This window comes from Branchiostoma floridae, chromosome 8, assembly GCF_000003815.2.
Source record: "Branchiostoma floridae strain S238N-H82 chromosome 8, Bfl_VNyyK, whole genome shotgun sequence".
Classification (NCBI taxonomy): Eukaryota; Metazoa; Chordata; class Leptocardii; order Amphioxiformes; family Branchiostomatidae; genus Branchiostoma; species Branchiostoma floridae.
This window is the reverse complement of record NC_049986.1, coordinates 16,949,282-16,970,650: the sequence shown is the minus strand read 5'-3', so window position 1 is coordinate 16,970,650 and position 21,369 is coordinate 16,949,282. Positions and strand designations below refer to the sequence as shown.

The 21,369-nt window shown below is 39.7% G+C and overlaps 1 protein-coding gene across 1 annotated transcript in view; it reads left to right on the top strand.

Annotated features, from left to right (window-relative positions):
- Positions 1 to 21,215, top strand: part of LOC118420818 (WD repeat-containing protein 31-like) — a 32,032-nt gene extending 10,817 nt beyond the window's left edge. Inside the window, exons 6-10 of the mRNA XM_035827834.1 lie at positions 15,375 to 15,442; positions 17,928 to 18,069; positions 18,676 to 18,832; positions 19,236 to 19,305; positions 19,937 to 21,215. Coding sequence (XP_035683727.1) covers positions 15,375 to 15,442; positions 17,928 to 18,069; positions 18,676 to 18,832; positions 19,236 to 19,305; positions 19,937 to 20,033 — 534 coding nt within the window. The 3' untranslated portion in view covers positions 20,034 to 21,215. The remainder of the gene's footprint in view (positions 1 to 15,374; positions 15,443 to 17,927; positions 18,070 to 18,675; positions 18,833 to 19,235; positions 19,306 to 19,936) is intronic.
- Positions 21,216 to 21,369: the final 154 nt, after the last annotated feature.

The following is a 21,369-nucleotide window of genomic DNA, read 5'->3' as shown; positions in this document are numbered from 1 at the left end:
AACCCATGATCTTCCCATCCAGACTTGTGATGTTACCAAGCACCGGACAATTGTGCCACTCACGCTATGCTCGGGAAACAAGCCAGTTGTTGGCTGTTTGTCATTCTATTAACTGTCACAGTTTATTTTTAGTAGACATCACAGCCCTTTTATCCTGGGGTGAAAAGATCAAGCTATGTTGAGTAGTTGTCTGTGCTGCAGCCGCCTATGAATAACCAAACCCTGGATTATCAAAACTGTTGCTATGGTACAAAACTTCACTGATGATACTATTGGGGAAAGTCAACATATCTTTCACTTAGCAGGCCTTACTCTGGAGTTTATTTTTAGGGTTACACCCCTATGTTCTGACTTCCCCTAACCCCTAACATACAGTATGGGTGTCAGAACATTATAGGGTTGTCAGAACATAGGAACTAGCCACCCCCTAGTCCCCTAGTAACAACATCCCAGCTGAGCATCACTTAACATGTTGTGCTCTGTTTCATCCTGGTAGACTATACAAGTGCACCCAAGTACCCAGGGCTATCCAGACCACACAGCTTCTACACGTTAGAACGTATGTCTAATGACTAGCAGATTGTAAGAAAACCCACAAGTGGGCATTGTTTGAAATCAAAGTGTAGGCATTTTATTTCAGCACACTTTGAGCTCACCAGATATCTAAACTGCACCTGAGATGCACTATGATAGACAGTAAGAGTATGGGATCAGAACGATTGGCCATTTACCAACTCGGCCCAGTCAACTTGCCCCAACGCCCAGGTCAACTCAGCTCAACACCCTGGTCAACTCAGTTATATATAGGAGCTATGGGTGTTCAGCCAAGTTGACCAGGGCATTGGGCTGAGTTGCTTTTATTAGCCAAGGCCTGCATGGGCTCCAGTTGTAATTGGCAAAGGGCCAAAGCATTGGATAGACGTGATGGTAACTACATACATGTTAATGGATTAGTAGTAACAATCAGGGCTGTCTCAAGATTTAAATTTTTGTTCTGCATGTCCCTCTTATGTTGTTGATTTTCCTTGTAAAATATGTCATTTTAAGCTTATGAAAACACATTTTCATAATTTTTTTAATGTACTGAAGTTCAGACTTTTGGAACAGAGGGGTAAAAATTTTGTCCCAACATGCAAATTTGTGTCCCAGGACGGAGGGACGGGTCCTAGATAAAGCTATTAGTAACAATAGTGCAAACAAAATGAATATGAAGAATGGCAACAAAGGGATTTGGTGATTTTGCAGATAATGTGATAAATAGATGTGATCAACAGGTGTATCTAAATTATGGTGCTTTGAATGGTATTGAACAACACAATTCAAGTAGCAAACTGACATTACCTGTTACCTGTGAGTTTGCAGCTATGCTACCTCAGCATCCATTCACAGGGCTAAGTGTAGGCCACCGGTACCCTCCATGGACTGGAACCACTCGATCTGGGTCCTGCAGAAATACAGAGATCAGATCTACAGATGTGCAGCCAGATGAGGTCAGGACTTGAAAAGGTCTCCATGCTGGCAAGTTTTGTACATCACCAGAGGTTTAGTCTTGCCATGCACTGTTTGCCAGATGCATGATGAAATGTCGACCTTCAAGGCATAAACCTGGTGTGTTTAATTGGTACTGGTCTTGAACTTTTGACCCAGAAGAAATGTCATATTGAAATTTAGTTGTAGAAAGTCATTTTACCATGGTAGTATAGGAATGAAACATGTTTTGAAAATAAGAGTAGAAAATTAAAGGGAAGTATAGCCAGATGCATTGAAAAAGTTGAAAGAAAGTTGGGGGGGGGGCGGTTTTAAAAGATGCTCAAGACCCTGAACATGTACATCTCAATGTAGTATGTCTCAATAGTGATCTTAGACCTTGAGCTTATTTTTTTATCTGTCAGCTGTTACTAACTCACTGTATCCCCTTACTTTGTACAGGAGTCTTACATCTACACCTATACTAGAATGGATACCATTACACATGTAGCTGTAGGGTAGAGGTGCTGTCAAAGTGAACCTTGTCTTTGATCGTTTGCCACCAACAGTGCTAAGTCCTGTTGTAATACCCTTTTAAGACCAGAATAATTCCTTCACCACTCTCTGCTTTACACCCTGACAGGACCGCTGACAGAAATGCTCCATATAAGGCAGCTACTCAGTTGTCTCCAGCTTAATAAACGTCCTAATGGATCAACTTTGACCAGAAGAATATAGGGGTCAAGGTCTCTTCAGAGGTCTTCCAAGAAAATAATTGAATTCTCACATTACTAAGTACTAGTATATACAAATCTGCAATGAAAGTGGTCTTATAAGGAACCTGCATGGATGGAAAGATGATCTGATAAGTAATACCTTTGAAACCTTTTCAGTTTAACTAAAAAACTCAACACTTATGAGAAGAGAAGGGGTGGCCTGTTGTACTTAAACTACGCAAAGCCGCATTACCCTACCACTTTCTATCTACATGTACTAGAAAATGTATCATCCTTTACCACAACTAGGGATGACAGCATTGGCCTTACTTTAGTAAAAGTTTTTTTCAATCTCATATTATGTCTCTTCAGAATCTGCCCCTTATTAGCTTTTACATCTATGTAGGTGCCATTGAAACTTAAAGACAGGGGTTGTACAGAATAGAAGGCTGTATTACATTTCTATGATATTTTAGACAGATGTTCAGATGACAAACCCTTTTGACAGGGCCCTTGTCAACAGTAGCAGAAACGTGGCAGTTGGAAAACTGTCTTTCCCAAAGGTCCCGGTCTCCTTTAAACATCTGCTTGGAGATTAATGACATTACCCTCCAAAGACGTTGACAGATTGCAGACAAGTGAGAATGTGGCAAGGCCAACAATGGCCGAAGGGGAGACCTCTTGGCCTCACCAAATAATTCCCCACCAATTTACAGTTAGGTCTGATGGTGTCTGGTGAGCACATGACTCAACTTGTGGATACTTTCACATTCCTTGTCGCCAAGATGAAACTGATTCTTTTAGAACTTACCAAGGCAACTAATTGCAAATATAGCTAAAGCAGAAGTAGACACAGGCTGGTTTTTCGTAATGGGAAAAGTGTGGTACTGTGCTGTTACTGTACTAGTACATTTGTATATGAAAAGTGTTTGCAGACTGGTCTTCACTCACTCATCAAAACCATTCTGCAGAAATTCAGCATGATGCTTCCAATCCTTAATTGTCACTGCCCTTAACTGACCCTTCTGACACAGTAGTTGATCACTGTATCCAATAGTCTGATAGGTTTACTGAATCTGGGTCTCCAGGTTGTCCTACCCAACCTGGTCCTCCACCAGCCTTCAGAACTAAATTAGCTGACCAGAGCATGTGACAGGTGATATATTACCTAGGAGGAAACGTGATGCTAAATCCACAGGAAAGTGTCAGAGTGTTTGTCATCATGTGCCTATCTGTGTAAATATTGTAAACAACATTAGAGCTCAGGGATGACACAATGGGTTCTAGACTCCTGCCCAGGGCTTTGATCCACCCCTCCCCCAACTAATCCTCTAAAAGTTTCTGATTGTTGGAAATGTCACACAGAAATCATTGCAGAAGGAATGTGGAATGTAAATGTACATATTGCAGCACACTGCAGACCTACCTAAAAGACCTATCTCATAGCACTTGAAGCACAGTTGCGGCACTGCGTGGTTCGTTCACTTCGGCACAGTTATGTTATTTTCCCCTATTTTTTAATACATGTACTTAATCTACTGCGTAATACGTAAAAGTGTGACTTAAAAGACAGCAAAATAAACAAAACGTAGGAAATTTGTTCTTTATCTATGAAATTGATTGAGCCATCTTTCAAACCCAACAGTGCCACACCCATGCTGCAAGTGCAGTGAGATACTACCTTAAATCCCAAATGCCTAGGTCTCATCCATAACATGTGTAGCCAAAAGTGTGCAAAAGTTTAGAATTCTTTCTTTATTTCTTCAGCTGTTGCAAATGGCCGAAGTTGTAATTTTCACAGATTCCTACATTTGGTTCCTGAAGCACAGCCATCAGAAAATGTAAGGACGAAACAGATTCATTCTTTGACCAACCTTTGGTCTGGTGCAGATAGATGTGTGGGTCATGTAAACATCAATCCATGTTAAATTTGTTTTTTCTTGTCTAGCTTATCCCTAGGAGAGAAACACACACTAAATTGCACATGTCAAGCCTGACAATTTTTGATGTCACATCTAAAGCGGTTGTCTTTACCTCTGGTGTTCTATATCAGTTATTTTTATACCATTAATAATACTGTGAGGGCCTAATCAGGAAAGTCTTAGATCAACAGGTAGAGCCTACTTCACAATTTGTGGTAGCTTGTGTAGTAAAATGGATAGCAATCTGGCCTCTGAACCATGAGGTTGGGAGATACATGTACCCTCACCCGAAATACATGTCATTGGAAGCTGTTCTTGTATAAAACTAAAAGAGCTAGGGGAAATTTCCAGTACGATAAATCTGTAAATTTGTCTGTCATGGCCAGTTGACATCACTTTCAATTTGATAATTTGAACATCCGGTATACCTTAACACTTCAAACTGAAGAATTCCACAACTTTCAACAGAGGAAGCCAGATGTAATGATGAAAGTGATTCCTGTAGAGTTTGCTGGTGATAGAAAAGTTAATGTTTGAAAGCCAGCTGTGGATAGGTGAAAACTTAAGGGGAGGGACACCAGGAAAAGTAAAAGTCATCTCAAACCTCTCAGCTCACTGAAGAGCTACTGAAAAAGCCTTAAACTGAACTAAGCTCAAGGCTATTTCATTTTGCAGAAAGGAGTAGATGAAGTGCTCATGGCAGTTGAAATTTCATAGTTTTGAATTATTGTAATTTAACGGTGGTTTTAAGTTTGCAGTGAAGCAGTCACTTCAAAATCCACAAAAAAATATAAAACCACTGCAAAAATGTCAAGTATTACAGTTATCATCCACAAGGTCCAGAACCACTGAAATTTGCTTTCTGCATTGAAGAAGTAATGAAAAAGGTCCCAAACTCCAAGCAGACTTGCAGTCAGCAACAATTTCAATCCACAAAGTTTCATTAAGGATAGGAAAGATTTCTTCCATCGGCTGTTATAGATTGTAAAACTTTGATTTAAAGAACAATGATTGCATCTTGCCCTACTTCTGTAGAAAGACTGTTTCTATTGGGATTTTGCCACTTGGCAAGCACTATGGAGAATGAAAGGTGCTAGTTCAAAACAAGGGCATTGAAATGACATTAAACTCAATGCTGACTCAGTTATTTCTGTATGCTTTAGATCCCCGTAATCTTTCGCTTACATGTGGATACCACACTGGTAAGCAAAAAAGTTTAAGAGGTTTTGTATAAATCAGGAAAGTGTCAATATTAAAAGCATACTACTGCCGAAAAGTCTTTTAACTCAAGGCTTCAATGCAGAAATATACCTCAATTTTTTGTGGATTTTGGCATGAGTAGAGAAGACTAAGAGATCTCTTTTGTCCATTGCTAAATATCCATGCATGTGCTTGCAGGAGGGAAAGAGGGATTGCTGTGCAAAAAGGATTTCTAGTGGAAAGAGGGCGCACGATTCCGCAGTATCCATGCATGTATGCTACATCTGTCTCATACATGTACAAAATTACCACAGTACAGCAAAATGAGATGTACAAAAGTCATGTAAATCTCCCGCTACCTAAGTGATAGATGAATCAACTCACACATCATTAACCCTGAAACAGTAGCCAATATCCTATCAGAAATGGCAGATACTGAGGTGAGAAAAAGAGACTCCACACACCTACCCTTCCCTGCCCAGCAGCCAGCCAGATATGCTCCTAATCACACCAGGGTGGCTGTCAGCATGTATTTATAGGGGAGCTCGTAAATAATGGACTGACTGCATGTTGATGACAGCCTATCACATGTCAGGTGAACAGCCCTGTTTTATGAGGATTTTATTGTCACAATTTCCCACTTCTCATTCAAGTCATACAGGTTAAATCAGTTGTTTTATTCTAGGTGATCCTAACAGTCAGACAGGGTCAAAGACGGTGCCAAGGTTGACTACTAGAAAGGTGAGGAGTTTAAAGGAGAGCACTGATCACGTAGATAAGCTATCATGTTGCTGCTGTTCTGCGTCATGTGGTTTATATTTAGGAGAATTCCACTTCCAGCTCAGCATTCATCTTGCCAGAGCATCAGATTTCTCAAAGTTTTGTGGGTTGCTGACCTTAATGACTGTATTTGGTATGGCTTTTTCAGAAATAATAGAAAATATTGACAGTTAAAGATTTACTTTAAAAAGTGTAATGTTAAGATGCAGATACATATGTTAGTAATTGGCATGTTAGCAACCCTGTTTAGACTACGGCTTTGTTGCCTTTACTTGAAAAATGTTTTCAGATGTCAGATCACTTAGTTGACACTTCCTTAGAAACTAACCAAAAATAAGATTTCAAATTTTGATCCTGACAAAACCAAACAAATTGCAGACAGCCCAGGTAAGTCTGGATATTAGCTTGTAGTGTCATTTAGTCCATCATGATCTAGATCAGGGCCACCTTTTCATTGACTGACAGCTTTCAGCATAGTTATTACATCTATCACTTTCACATGTGCCAGTAGTAACAAGATAGCCTGGGTACCATCCTATTTCTACTGAGTGTAAGGAGCCCGGTAGAATACGGATGATACTCAGGCTAGTAACAAGATACCCAGGACAGGAACTTGTGGAGATAGTGACATCTCTCTCTCTGAGCATGAACTGAACTGAAGGGAAGATTCCCCAGTGTGTTGCAATTTCATCCCACAGTGTGACAGAAGCTTTTAATTTCATGCCTGTTATCCCTATAATTGCATGTCAGCATGGGAATGAGTGACAGTACTGATGACAGAGTTTTACACACAGGACTTCATTCCATTTCTGGGCCTTTTACCAACTTGGCTCATTCAACTCAGCCTAACACACTGGTCAACTCAGCCCAAGGTGTAAGGCCAAGTTGGTCTGATTAGCCATTGGCTGAGTTGGTAAAGGGCCAAAGTGTCAGATATCCTGTCATTTCAAGTCAGCCAACATGTGGTGCACCAGGACATTAACAGTCCTTGAGAGCTCACCTGGTCTGCCAAATCTGTATTCTCTCCCAACAGAACAAACCTCACAGTGTTTAATGTACCTGGTCGGCAGGTTTCAGAACTACTGTATCATCTGAAACAGGTGGTCTGCCCAAACATGCAGTAAGTTAATACTACAGTCTTACACCTGTGTCTATATAAGGATGATAAGTGTACAGTATGTGTAGCATGTCCATATGGAAATGTTAGCCATCATGACTGGTTTTCAAAAGCTCTAATATATGGGATGGTCTGTAAAACTGCCACCAAAGTACCTAAAGGTGAAAACAACATATGTCATGCTACGTTTGTATCATACAAAGTGACTATTGGCACACATGTTGCTGTGTGTCTGAGATTGCCAATGCAGCACAGATGGCTGCAGACCATAGTTCCAAACACCAAGGGTAGTGAGGGTACATATTCCCAGGTGTAACTGTTTTACCAGTTGAAGATCTCACAGTCACTCCCATGTTGTAGCAATGACATGGATTCAACCATAGCTAAGGACCATATACCACAGGGACCTACCACAGGGACCCACTGGGGATCTGTAGGTCATGGTTGATCCCTGCTAAATGATGGTAGATCTTGACTTTGATGACCTTGGAGCTACAGAAGTCAGAAAGAGGAGCCTCCCTTGTAACCAAGGGTTCCACAGGTCTTAAAGGATGATTGGAACAAAACCTGGCCATAATTCCTGCCAGGTGTTTTAATCATGGTGCTGAATATGTCTGTAATTTGTTTGATCACTGTCTCAGATGTTTGTGTTTGACACTTTTTAGAGGACTAGTTTGAGAGTTATCTACATTTTCCATTGCTTGGCCCTGCAAAACGCTGAGATACAAAAAGACACTTGTTAAGAATTTTATCAAGTGTTCTTAATATCATATTCAGCCATCCTTCCATTATTAAGTTTACAGGTACCCACCCTTAAAAACTACTTTAAGAATGCATCAGCAGGATGTGGGATTTTTGAGAGGCTGGGCGGTTGTTGGGAGGTAGCCAGCCAGCCTTCAGGGGCAAACTGTGAAGATCCAAGAAAAAATCGGCATTGCGATGGTCCTACTCCTGAACATAGCTAGTCTTGGTCTCATGCAGGTTTGTGTCTGCTGAGCTTCCTCCCCAAAGACTGGGTATTTGGGAAGGGCAAACTCCACAGATGTCTCCTAACCACACAGTGTCATTCTGGTGTATCTGTGTACAGATCTACATGGAGGCTTGCCAAGACTGCAGCCAACACTGTAGACTGCTAATGATGGCAACATATCTTTGGGTACTGGAAACTGATTCTACACAGACTTAAGTTAGCTGTTTGATTCTGTCTGTTGGAAAACTATCCTGTTACTGGGAAAAGATTCCTGGTTTCCATTCTTTTTTCTCTGTTAAAAGTGGCTACAGACTTGGCAAGTTTTACTTGACAATATTTATTTTATTGTACTTATGATTTTATCAAATTCTTTAAGTTCAATTGTAACACTTTGTTGGGTTAAATTATCTTGATCAAGATTTTTTTAGAAATTAGTTTACCTAGTAGTACCCAGCAACCATTTCCAGAGACACTGGGATTGACACTAAAGACTTGGTAGCAGCTATAAAAGAATAAGCGCTATAGAGAGACCTTGTGCGTCATCTTGCCCCGCCCACCAGGGACGACAGATGAAGTTTCTTGTGTAGAGCATACAAAGTGTTAAAGCTTAAGAAGTTGAACTTATCATATTCAATTTATTCGATCTGTTTTTGATCTACATGTAGGATGTAAAGTCATCCATGCAGGCTTTTGCCTTTTGAATGTGGTCTCTATCAGTTCCAATAAATCGGATTTAAGCAGCTTACCCCAGCTAGACCCTTTCAATAGTCTTCAATAGTATGGATTCCCTTTCGGACTGGTACCCTACACCCCAGTATGCCAATTACTGGGTAGACTTCCTGTTCTGTCTCTCAAGGTCAAGCCATAATGGGGACAAAAATGACCCAGACCTTGTTGTCAAAGTAGTTTAAACTTTGTGAACCAACCTCAGCATTCCGCAATGTGTTTTCAGTTTCTGCACCCTGTTGTCTGGTTCAGGTTGAATACCCTCTCTACGGTGTCATCTTGTATGCTAGGCTATAAAATGGATCAGCTACAACTGACATAAGGATTAGATGTTGGTCTCACCCTCACATCAGTCATGTTGGTATTTGGTAGATCTGGTCTATTACTGTAAACAGTGAACAGCTTTACCAGAAAAGTACAGTATTTGGCTGATGTGCACATCTTCATGCATCCATTGGTAAGAACAGTGACTGGGTGTAATGCTAGCTCACATTTATCCATGGGGTAACCTATATCTGTTGTATGGTTAGCAGGGTATTTAGGGATATCATTTACATAGACAGACAGTGATTTCAAACTTTTTGAAACCACTGATTGTTGACTTCTTAATTTGAAATACCCTCAAGATGGTTTTTAATACAGCGGATATAGGTTACCCTGCGGATTAAGGTGAACTACATATTCTAGTAGCGTTACACACAAGTCTGGATACCTTGACAACTTCTTGACAACTTGGTATATGAGCCTTGAACTCATCCTCTAGGTCCAGTGTGGTCCCCTAACTGCTTTGTCTGAATAGTATGGCACTGTTAATATCTGAATGATTTGTTTGACATTCCAATACATGTCTGAAATTTTAGCTACAGCTCTGATTGGCCCCAACGGCAAGTCCCAGAAACCTCTATAATGGCAATTGCAACAGGGACTTAACAGGCATTCAGAACTTCCATCCCCATTCCACTCCTTCTAGGAAATATTCATTCCAAACTAATTAATGACGCCAAACTTGAATGGGGATGGGTACCAGACCTAGTTTTGTATGGAAATGCTCAGAAGAGCAGACTGTACACAGTCATGATGGATTCCAGGTCAGCAAGCTAGAATCACTTTTCTAAGCCTTGTCATCAAGGACTTTACAACTTTCCCCCAATGGACATAAAATCCAGATCATGGTTTCCTGATTGACTAGCATGATTACTGGAAGACTTCATAAACCAGTAATTGGACTATAAATAGGATCAAGAGGAAAACACATGTTTCCTTCAGGGCTACTCCATTAGCAAAATAGGGGGTAAAAGACAGTCCCAGCTTCCTGACATCGTGCTCATCAAAAGATTGACAATGATACGCGACAATTACGAGTTCCACTGATTGAAGTCCAAGCCTTGTAGTGACACCACAAATTGAGACAATTTATTGCAATTATATCAATGGTCAAAAATCCTCCTGCACAAAAATAACTTGGAAGAGTGTTTTTAGCCCTGTATCTTTAGCATTGCCAGGTCAGACTTCAGGTCAACAGAGGATGTCACTGATAAAATCAGGTATGTGTGACTTACAGACAGTAAATGATGGTTGGTGGATAATTGCTCAGCTCAGGCTGACCTTTTCTGTAGCTTGCACTATCTGGCGTCTTGTCTGAATCTGACCTTACTAACCCTTGATTAGAATCCAGATAGATTAGATGAGGAGTTATTACAGAACATGCAACAAAGCCCTGATTGTGTTTTTCTAGTGATAACCCAGAGATCAGAGCTTAACCTACATACAATCTTAGTAGAGAATGAAAACTGGAGGGTTTCCATCCTGAAGGAGCAAGTTGAATGATCAAAATACAAGCAATGTAGATTTTGAAACAGATAAGGAAAAGTGTATGTTACTGAGTCAGTGGGTCACACCTTGTCCTACTTATCTTTTTTTAAGGCCAAAAATATAAAAATTGCTTTTGACTTTGTGTAGCACATATTCTTTGACCGTTGCTTTGAACATACCTCATAACCTTTACCTATCTTAGATAGGAAAACTTCCTGCAACTGCAAGGATTTTTTTCTCTTAATCTAATCAGAGAAGATCCAGAGACTGACTTTTACTTCAAGTTCAACTCTGTATTGAACAGACCACAAACCTTTTTCCTTGCCAGACTGCAGGTTCAGGGAAGTGTCTCTCACACAGTCACAGTCCTTTCCTGTATCTTCCAACTGTTGCCACCTTTTGCCCAGCTAACAAGGGGTTACTCAAGCCTTGTTTCTTGAAACCCTGCCACTTTCTCAGCCTGCCAGGATCCGCCTGCCACCACTGACTGTGGTTGTCCAAAAACTGACTCTACTTGACAAACTGAATGATGGGACAATCCACTGACTCACTGTAAGGGGGACAATTAAACCACATGTTTTTTCTACAGAGTATTTTTGCTGCAAATGCTAAAGTTTTTGTTATCAATTCTCAAGTAAATAGCATTGATACATGTATATTGTTGTATCATCCATTTATACGATATTCAAACTGTTAATGGCTAGGATAAATTCATCATTGTAGCGTGGACCCCAAGATACAGATGGACTGTTCCACAGGCTAAATTGTTTCCAGGCTGGGCCTTGACTGTAAAGGATGGGCACTCAATTTGTTGTCCTTCACTGCTAGGATTACCTATCCTCTTGATATTTCTTGATTTCTTGTATTGACTGTAATATATTCACCCTCAAAGTTATGATATGATCACACTCTCAAGGAGAAAGGTATGGGATAGACCAGTAACTTTTATTGGGTATTTTTTTTTTACACAAGGATCCTCTTCAATCCACATCTGATTGAGGTGACCCTGTCCTGTCCCTTATACCTGTACCTGTAAGTCTGATGTGTAACCCCATCCTGCTGTGTACACCTAAACTGTCCATTCCTATACAGGTTGGATTTGTTATCCCTTCTTACTAAGTCTTTGGTTACCATGGCAACAGAAAAAGATTGGGCATTTATAAAAGTTACAATTGCCCAAGGGCATGTTTTTAATAAAGATGTTAGAAGTGTCTCTCTTGAATAAGCACCTTGAGTTGAGGGGTCACATTTGTATTGAATTTTGTTAAGCTTGTTTTTCCTGTCATTAATCTGCAGGTATCTTGGGTATAAAAACAAGTTGAGTGTCTGAAAGTGAATGTTCCTTGGCCCTCCATAAGATCAAAAGGAAAATTTTCAAGGTCTTTTCAAAAGTCCTTGTATGTTACTTGTTGAGGTCACCTGTGCTAAACTTTTTCATAGATGTCACTAGATAAGAATGGAAGGAAGATATCACAGTGATACTTTGCTGGCATACCTGAAGTATCAAGTCAAAGTACAATGTATCTTGTCTTAATTCACCTTCTGATCTTGCACTTCTTTCCATGCAAACTGAAGATTACAATAGTTTATTCATTTATCTACAATAATAGCCATATTCTTGGGAGTAATTTTCCTATCCATATTGTCCTTTAACCTCTTCAATACTAGATTGCATGCACTGATGTTTGTCTTGAACTTGGTCTTCTGAATAGGTCCTAGGTAAAACGAAAAAGGAAGCCTGGATGCCAGATGGTTTCCAGAGCCTACATAATGTACACAGGCTAGCTCCTAACATTGATATACATGTACATATGTATGCCCATGAGCACATTTTACCACAGCCCCCCTGTCCTGCCCTGTGTAGGCCCTTAAAACAGCCTGGCATCCAGGCTAGCAAGAGGGGGAGGCAGATCCACAGACACATGTGTGCCTACCCTTGACCATGGCCAATGGGCAGTTCAGTAAGTCACACCTGCAGTACATTTTCAGGTCTGCATATAAGCCCTCTGTGTAACTGATACCAACATACAGTACAGGTGCAAAGTTTTGTTAAAAGCTAGGAAAGCTAGGAAAGACAGGAATACAGGAAGATGTTCATGATCATGGTCATGGTCATGGTCATGGACTTGGGTGTATTTAACTGGAAATCAATGTTGTTTCTTATACAGTATCATGCAACCCAACGGGTTTCCATCAACAGGAGAATAATTAATGGTTTCGTCATCCTGTCTGGGTGCTCTGTCCTTATCTGATACTGTACAAAATGTTATTCTTAAGATTATAGTTGTGGTTTATGTTTGCCAGTTTTCGCATTGTTTCTGCTTCACTATAAATTGAAAATCACTATTGTTTCCATTACTGCATAGTATGTGGCCTTTGTGTCATAGCGCTAGGCAAAAACACTACCATGAAATTAAATGACCATGAACTTCGAGGTATTTACAGTAAGCCTCGGCCATGGCTTTGACTGAGGTCTGGAACCACTAAAAATATCCAGGTCAAAGTCAGGTCAATAGTGTCAAGTAACTATTAATATCCTGAAAGACTAATTAGTCATTAGGGATAAAAACAGGTGGTCTTGATGAGAAAGGAACCCTTTGGATCTTCCTGACAAAAAGTCAACACTGAGGTCACCAAGGACTTAGGGGTTCACATTCTTGAGGGAAGAAATACAATCTGTTGGAAGTGGACTTAATTTGTAACTCCTTTGAGAGAATTATACAATATATACTCTTTCAAAGTACTTTGAAAGACATTTATTAGATCTAATCTGGTCCTAACAGACTGTCATTTTGTTCAGTCTGTTTTATGTTTTGAAATTGAAATATCATAACAAATTGGATGTTTTTAAATACAGTTATACATCAGAGTAAGTTTACTTTCAACCTTTAAGTGCAGTCTACTTTGTGCAGATCTCTTTTCTGGAAGCAGTTACTTCAGGTGTCAGAAGTCAAAACTGCAACTTGTATACAACTACTAGGCTGCTTGAAGAATAGATAGACCAGGTTTTGATAACTGATCACAAAAGAAATGGATAGCTTGTTTCAAACTAAATGTCTTGAAATGTGAGAAAAAATGACTACATGGTATCAAAATGTATATACACAGGGAAAGTATTGTAAAGATGTATCAAATTCAGAGCACACAAATCATTTTGTTTAATTGGACTGGGGCCATGTGAAATCCCTGGCTCTCAGGTCTTGAATTGCTACTTTGTGAAAAGATTGGCTACAAAAGTGGCCAATTAGACGTGCCAGATGTACAATTTTAGAGCTAGTGGCCACAGAGGCGGCGCTGTGGTTATTTCCGATGGGTGAGATAAGAACAGGGAGACCAGATGCCTCATCCAAGTTATCGGGTTGTAAAAGAAAGAACTTGGCCTCATCAGTACAGTCTGTAAGGTGATCTGAACCCAGCCCTCCTCCTGGCTTCGAAAGTTGCTTTTTTGGGATGGACAGCCTTCAAAATAATCTGAACTTCATGAGATGAAATTGATGGAATATATATTTTTAACCTTACCTTAAAATGACAATTGTTTAACGACAAAAACTGAAAACGACTTGGGCTCCCCAACAATGCCAGGTGCATCAGGGAACGAGGCGACAGCGCCATCTTGAAAAGCCAGTCATAAAAGTCCTTGTTCTCCTGGTAAACGTAATCGGGGATGCTCTGTCGCCACTTGTAGGAGATGGGAATATTCGCGTACGTGTTTAAGATGATCTCAATGACGTCTGGGATGACACAACATTTGTACATGGTACAAAACATGTATTGCACAACATTTGTACATGGTACAATTGTAAGGCAACAGTAACATGGGAAGGAAAAATGGGAGCAGGAGACAGTACTTGAAACCAACAGCCCTAGAGAATACATTACCAGTCCTGAGTATTGCCAACTAAGTGTAAATTGTGCAAGTTACATGGCACTTGCTGAGTTTTCACAATTCCCATGCCCCCACAACTGCGTGCCAGCTGCTAGTACATGGATCATCCTGACATGTCTTACAACCCATCATTTTCCTACCCCTTGAATTTCTCCTTATCACAAAGGGAAGTCTGGAGAAGTTGGCTGAATTCCTATTTTTCCAGACAGTGCACTTTTTACCTTTTGTCCTCTGGGCTCTTTCATGAGTCTTTGCAATCCGTTCCTGTCACAGTTTGTTATAAGGACACTTTCATCTTTGTTCAGACATCAAGATGGCCATCAGAGGGCTGAAACCTCGAGAGATGGGAGGTTGTCTGTGTCTGTATTAGTCTTCTGATGAAGAATTATCGCACCATGCATCATTAAATGTTGGCTTTCTTGCATGAAATGACTTTGACCTCAAGCTTTTTTGGTTGAGTCCCTCTGATAATTTCTTCCCTTTGACACAAGCATTGAGAATCCTGTATATTACGTGACCACCTGTCTGCATAAACCAGATCTCATTGGTTCCCTGCTTGGTCGTTTGATTGGTCAGTTTCGTCTGTATTGTATCATCATCATCATAATTCATCCGATTACACCGGTAAAGCACAGTCCAAAGCACAAGTTTTCCTGTATTGTATCATTGATCATAAAGCATTGTATTGCACTGCAAGGACTAGTACTTACTAGGTAGCATAATGATTACAGGGGTAATGTATCTGATATTGAAAGTGATGTGTCTCTGTGTTGTACAGGTGACTGATATCTGCTGGGTACCGGGGCAACAGATGGTGGCCCAGACAGGGGAGGATAAAGCTCTCAAGTAAGTATAAGACTGTTCTACCTTCGTATTGGCATGGGGGAGACATTGGGGAATATCTGCTAGCTTCATCGTCCTCAAGATTGTAGTTTTCTTTCTTGTCTGTCTCCAAGACCCATCCTTCTGTCCCAGGACAAAAAACTTGCTCGAATGTGGAGCAAACCAAAATTTCATTGTAGACCTGTCCAAAAAATCTAAATTCTATAACATGAAATTGATGGCAAAGTATCTTTGTAAGCTTAAAATGACAGATTTAACATGGAAGTTGATAACTTGGGCTCCCGAGCAATGAGTACATGAAATGGATGACAGTTTAATACTGCAGACATGAGTCATGTGACTCTTGGATTTTACTTGGACAAGTCTGGAACTTCTGAATGAAAGCATGACAGTTGATTAATGGACAATCCTGCCTACAAACAACACATAAAAGTCTTCCACTTCACACATGAGAGTCTTCAACAGAAGCCAGAAAATTCCCAGGATTCTCAAAGTGATGCTTCTCACAAGTGCCAGTATCTCGCACACTTGGAAGTCATCAGCACTGGGACTGCATCAGCATCGTAACATGTGTCCGCTGGAAAAACTGTCAATAAAGCGGTTTGAGGGTGAAGCATATTTACAACGCCAGTTTACGCAGGCATTCCACTGGTCAGACGAGCCAGTGCTAGATGACTAATGTATACAGTATATTGTAACAACATTGCTCAATTGAGTATCGTTAACAAAGCAGCTACAGTTCTGCAGGGTTTATCTGAGAGTTCTGGTTTTTCAAGCAAATGATTATTCCCTTTATGAGTACTTAGACTGCAGGGAACAATTTATCAGCTGACTTTTTTACTACCACTCTTGCATGTTATTCTACCCACCTTATAAAACATCAGCTAGTAGTTGATTAAATTGTTTGTAATACGTGTTTCATCTTTTTGACGTATTCCGATTTTTATGGTTAATCAGACTAAGTTGGCACCTGTTTTGTACCATAATACTTCACTCTTTCCCTGTGTAGCCAGTACAATGTTCAGCAAATTGACATATTATATAACTCTATGACAGGAAGATTTCCTGGCTTAACTGTCCTTGACCCACAATGTAGGACTCATCATTTACACTATGGCAAGACATACCATGTCTTAAAGATGGTCCAGGACAGCTGAAGGTCTTGTCTGGGAATGCCAGTCATCCCAACTTTGACCTAGACAGAAATAAACTGTTGCAGGAATCACTGTAGAGGGATCAAACTGTCAGCCTATAGGACATTGGTAGCTGTCAGTAAGATGGCAGTATTATATAAGCCAGGGATGTCAGAGATTTTCTTACAGCTAGTCAATACTATTGCTATGTTTTCTTTGATATAATTCAGCATTACATTTGTCCAATTCTATCCTGCATGTAGCTATTCCAACCATGCACAAAGTAGTATCTGTTCTAATTTAACTATTAAATCTGCCAGTTAAGTTTATGAAAATACATTTTTAATTATCAATTTCATGTCATGCAGTATCATATTTTGGGATTAATGATGTGAATTTTTTGTCTGTCCCAACAAGAAAGTGTCAGTCTCAGGACAGAGTTACAGGTCTTGGAGACAGCCCTGATTCAATAGCAAGGACATGTACATTGAAAGTTGGTAAACTTTTGAGTGAGCCCAGGAGTGACTCGGTGCCTCCTCTGCTGACACCTCTCCTGTTTGCTATACTACAGGCAGAAAACATCACTGTCCCATTAGCCCAGTCAGCTTGTTTGTCTTGTCTGTTACATCCAAACCTGCCCTAGTTCCCACCGACATGTAAAGCTGTCCTCCAGCAGAAGAGTTCCAGCCAGTAGTACCAACTGCAGGACATAAGGGCTGCTCCATACATTTGTAGAGTCAATGTGTTTAGCTTTCAAAGTATTCATTGGAATAGCTTCCTCTAAAAGTTGAAAAACATTTTGATATACACCAGGTCCTTTAGATTGCAAGTAACATTATCCACATATTTCCTCAACTGTTTTTACACCTTAGCTCCCTAATTTCTTATTGATAAGGAGTGTCATACTTAGTCTAGAAAAATAGAATTATCAATATATACTGTAATAGCAAGAGTGTGTTTTGGACATTTTGGTAAAGCCTGATAAGTTATTTCAAAACCCGGGGTTTACTCCACTTAAAAAACTTGAAGCATTGCAAGATGAAATGGGATTCATACTCACTCACTCAAAGGGATCATGGTACATTCCAAAGATATTGTTGAAGAGATTCATTGGTCACGTGTGAGCACAGTAGAATTTTTTATTCTTCTAATAGTGACATATTTTTTAAGGTAAACGCACATACCTTAGAATTTTCAATAGCTATCAGTCCATCTTTTTCACGGAGTGACCTTTTCACAGAGTGATCTTTTTCACGGAGTGACCACGAGACTAGGTCAAGACTTGCGTGGACCTTATATTCACATGTTATTTGTCATCATATATGTTTCCTGACCTGTTTCCTCACCTGTTCCAGACTGTGGGATACCCGAGGCCTGTATGTGTCGTGTACCTTCCCTCTGAAACAGTACATCCAGACCTGCTGTGATGTCAGCAGGGATGGGAACTACTGCCTCACCACCAGCAACGGCTTCGGGGGACAGGGGTGTGAAGCCACGGTGAGAGAAGGGAGAAATAGGAGCTAGATTTATTAACTATTTAGTGTCGTATTTGGCCTCCTTCGGTCAGTATTGACCATAGTAAGATATTTGCATTTAGGTCTTATCTAAATCTTCTGTGGCAGAATTATAATTATAATATGGGAGGTAGCCATTTGGCGGTAAAACAATTTATGATAAAGTGAATGTCTCCTTGTTATACCCCCCAGAATTATGTCTCACTTTGAGTTGACAACTCATGAACAAAGAATAAAGAATTTACAAAAATTACCTGCAAATCTGATCTTATGCCACATCAATTCGATTTTTTGTCTCAGATTAAACACTGCTTTCAGTAGATTAGAATACTGAAATATAAAAACAAAATTTGAGGTTTGAACGCTGTATCATGGTCCACTGTATGTGGTCAGATTCATCTTTTGCTCCTATAGTTACCTGTGTTTTCATCTTAATTTTACTAATTGTCAAAGAATTTTTTTTTCACGAAATGTCAGAATGTTGAACATGCAATAAATCTGCATGACAAATTTTCTCTTGCAAATCTTGCTGATTACAGAATAATGACATTTTTCCTCTTTATGAAGTACATTTTCCTGTCTGTTCTAGTTGTGGGACGTCCGTGCAGTGAAAGCGTTGTGTGAGTACCATGGTCACAGAGAGACGGCCTCAGCCTGTGCCTTCCTACCACCTGTCCTCAGTCAGCCACTGGTGGCCACAGCTTCTCATGACTGTACTGTCAGAATATGGGACCAAAATAATCAAGGTTAGGCTACATATACAGTACAATACTTTGCTATGATATTAACAATCATGTAATAAACTTTATTGCATAACAGTTGACATAATGCATGGTATGGCAAGTTTAAGCCACAGGTATTTTGTAACAACTTTTATAGACTAGTCTACATGTATTTTGAACATGGCAATACATATACTTAATGTTACATGTATTAGGAATTTCAGTAGTCAGCTCAAATAGTTACAGATCAGAGTATCAAGTCAATTTTACCCAATCTTATTAAAAATTGAAGCATTTGTACTGCTGGTTAATTGTGATCGTTTGCAATGTAGCAATGCCACCTAGTGTGTAAGATTCATACTACATTGTACCCATCTCCAGACAGTGCCACCTGTTGACTAAGAATGGTACTACATGTGTGTTTCAGACTGCCTTTGTGTCCAGACCCTTCCTGTCTCTGGGCCTCTTACTGCACTAGCAGGGTTTGATGATGCCAGGTCAGTATACACAGTTACTTTAAATGCTTGTATAGTATAAAATGCTATAGATCTGCACTGATGTTACATGTGTATTACACAATCTGCGCCAACATTGACAAGGGGACGCGATAGTGAATCATAGGAGCCGATGCAACTTGATTGGAAGAGGCGTTTATTCCATGATGCTCACTCAAGTACAGCCATGATAGAAGAGAGCGAAGAGGATCATGGGATCCCTGACAGTCAAGGCAGTGACGTCACTAACTCATTAACATTACCCAATGGCGCTGATTTAACATTTCTTGCCATACATAGTGCAAGAAAACTTGGACGACTGAAGTCAATGAATGTTAGACATCAAGATATTATAAAATGACTTAGGTAATAGTAAACTGTTATAATCAAGCAACTGAGCAGATTTTGGAAACGATAAGACATTTCAGATAGCCCTTTTCATCAGAGACTGATGAAAGGTATTGGATGCTACCTAAATGATCATATGTGCATGTATGGCTATTTCCTAAATCTCCCTGGAGGCTTGAGTAACTGTTGCCATGCATATATAGACATTTCATCAGTTGTTTCAGATATTAACGATCATGTTTATTTTTATATGTAAACTGTCATGTCTCTTTGTTTTCCCCACAAGTTTGTGCTGCTCCAGCTTCAATACAGGTGTTCACCTGTTCCACCTGGATGTCACACCTGAGCAGAAGGTCAACCTCATCAGGAAAGCACAGTTCTGATTTGGGACAATAGGAACATTCTAAAATGTACTACTTAAAACACACTGATGTTGCATTGAACTCACCAATCACTGCAAAGTTTTAAGAACTAGTGTCATACAGCACAACTTTAATTCAGGGATCTAGTATATCCTTTCCTGCCAGCACAGTTCTGATCGAGGACGATAGAACATTGAATATGCTAACTAAAACATGCTGATGTTGCATTCAATGCACCAATCACCGCAAAGTTTTATAGTAGTGTCAACTTCAATTCAGGGATCTATATCCTTTCCTGCCAGACCTTACACTTTTTTTTTACAAATATGATAATTATAATCTGTCAGCCCCAAGTCCATCATTCTGGCTGTGTTTGTGCTGGCCAGCTGTCAGCCAATCAAATGTCACCTACCTGTTCTTGGGGGAGGTCAGAGCCAATGAGAGCATCTCCTGCCTGTAAGCAGCACGGTCATTGGCCAAAATTGGACTAGAAGTGCTGTCCTTGAGACAACAGTTTCTCTCTCAATGAGTCCACAATGGCACAAATCAGTCTTGGCCAGCTGATTCAATCCGTCCAAAATTAACAGAGTTCAAGATATCGCTTTATATTTGCCAGGAAAGGGCTCAGAAAAGAGAGACACCAGAAAAGGGAGACAATCTTGCTGATCAATCCTTAAAGTTTGTGAAGTAGGTAAAAGGTAACTCAGTGCTTAAAAGAAGTTTCAATTTTGTATAAAGATTAAATGTATGGAAAAGAGAAAACATTTCAACTAAATGTTTATGGCTATAGTGCGAACAAGGTATTTGAAATTGTATGAAAGGCATGACAGTTATGTTAATGGCTGGCAAGGATTGTGCATAGTACATAGAATGTGTGTGGCTTCTGATGAATATAGTTGAACTTCTTCTACCTTCAGAAATGTCACTGTTGTTTATTCTTCAGAAAGAATTTTGCTGACAATTGTTGGGCTATTCAAACAGCATTTTGATGCTGTCTTGTAGTAGTCACATTGTGTAATTATATCCTTAAAGCTGTTTGTTATGCATTATGCTGTATGATATAGATTTTTTGGGTTATAGATGTAATCATCAGAATTCCCAAAATGTTTGAAAAGATGTAATTTATTACGGTATGTCAGTTGATGTGGAAATTTATAATGTAGAAATGTTTCAATAAATAACATCGATGTGAGTCAATAAGAATTTATGGATTTGTATGTGAACAGATATTAGTGAGTCAATAAGAATTTATGGATTTGTATGTGAACAGATATTAGGGATAGAATTTGACACAACTTGTACCCATAGTGCTTGATGGATGATTATTATATTTACCAATAATTAACAGGTGGCTGCT